At 38.0% G+C, this 1669-nt stretch overlaps 1 protein-coding gene across 1 annotated transcript; it reads right to left on the bottom strand.

Annotated features, from left to right (window-relative positions):
* Positions 1 to 780, bottom strand: LOC111889056 (uncharacterized). Its single transcript, XM_023885192.1, has one exon. It carries the CDS (start codon positions 778 to 780, stop codon positions 1 to 3), a length of 780 nt encoding a protein of 259 aa, XP_023740960.1.
* Between the last annotated feature and the right edge of the window lie 889 nt (positions 781 to 1669).

The raw sequence follows: 1669 nt of genomic DNA, 5'->3' as shown, positions 1-1669 counted from the left end.
CTACCCAATTGCGCTTTTATACTCCTTTAAAATTTTGATCAGCTCTAACTCTTCTTTTTCTGACAGCTTGTTGGATATGATAACTGGTAATGTTTCATTTTCCCCAAGATACGCATATTTCAGGTGTTCTGGAAGTGTCTTTAGCTCCAAGATAGGGGCTTGCACTACAGAAGGAAAAAGCTTGGAGTTAGAAATTGGTAATTTAAGAGTTTGGTTACCATACCTCAACTTTCTCTGCTGGTCCATATGAGTTGCCATCTCTTGAACTTCTCTATCAACCACATAATTTTTTGATATAACCTGTGCTGCATTAATAGACAAATTTCTATGGAGCACTAATGCTAGTGACTCACAGTTAGCAATCTCAAAGTATTTTGCAGATAATGGTTCAATTACATCAATGAAATTAAGGGCTAAAACATCATCTGGGTAATGCATGGCATCATAAATATTGAAGTTGATAACTTCACCATCAAATTCCATTGAAAGGGTACCATCATAAATATCTATTTTGGTTCTGGCAATTTTTAAAAATGGTCTCCCCAAAAGAATGGAACTTGATTTTGGTGGGTCGTCATCTCCCATATCCAAAAAATAGAAATCAACTGGGAATATGAGTGCATTCACTTGAACCAAAACGTCTTCCAGTACACCTTTTGAGTGTACCAGAGAACGATCAGCTAACTGAATGATGAATCCTGTTCTTTTTAAAGGCCCTACCCCGATAGTTTTAAAAAGTGAATATGGTAAAACATTTATAGAAGCTCCTAAGTCTAACATAGCTCTTGGCACTGAAAGGTTCCCCAACTTGCAAGGAACAGTAAATACTCCTGGATCCTTACACTTTGTCGGTAGCATTTTTTTGTAAAACAACTGAAACATTCTCGCTTACTTTAACTGTTTCGTTTCCTTTTAATTTTGTTTTTGAAGTACACAACTCTTTTAAAAATTTAGCATATCGGGGTAGTTGTTTAATTGCATCAAGAAGGGGAATATTTATCTCGACCTTTCTGAAGAAATCCATAATCTCTTTATCTTCCTTTTCTTTTTTCGTGTTTTTCAGTCTTGAGGGAAAAAGATGAGGGGTAATTTTTACTTCAGGTTCAGTAGGTCCATCTTTTTTCTGCACCTCTTCATTTGCCTCAGATTCTTGGTCAACCACGATCTCTTCTTCCTCATCTTCTTGCTGATCTGGTCCTTTGTAGCTTTTACCACTTTTGAGGGTGACAGCACAAGCATTGTGCTTCGGGTTTTTCTCAATCTGAGATGGGAATTTTCCTTGGGTTTGTGCTTCTAGTTTGCTCATGGAGTTTGCGAGTTGTGATACCTGCTGCTCCATATTTTTGATGATGGACTATTTTTCATTCTGGAAAGCTTGGGTACTGGTAGCAAGACTTTTAACTATGTCTTCCAAAGACATGCTGGAACTACTAGCTTGTGACTGAACGGGTGGTTGCTGAAAATTGATCAGGTGCTGATTTTGTTGAAGCCCGAGTGGAGCTTGATATTGGTTTCTTTGCTGAAAATTTTGTTGAGGTCTTGGCTGGAAATTGTTATTTTGAGGCCCTCCCCAAGCTTGGTTGTCGCGATGTTGATCAAATGGCCTTTGTTGAAATCCTCCCATAGCTTGCACAGATTCATTATCTTCTTGAAGTATTGGGCACATATC

This window comes from Lactuca sativa, chromosome 4, assembly GCF_002870075.4.
Source record: "Lactuca sativa cultivar Salinas chromosome 4, Lsat_Salinas_v11, whole genome shotgun sequence".
NCBI classification, from domain to species: domain Eukaryota; kingdom Viridiplantae; phylum Streptophyta; class Magnoliopsida; order Asterales; family Asteraceae; genus Lactuca; species Lactuca sativa.
This window is presented reverse-complemented; position numbering and strand designations above follow the sequence as displayed.

Coding starts and splice junctions, on each gene's coding strand:
- LOC111889056 (XM_023885192.1), bottom strand. CDS start 780: ATGTTAGACTTAGGAGCTTCTATAAATGTTTTACCATATTCACTTTTT.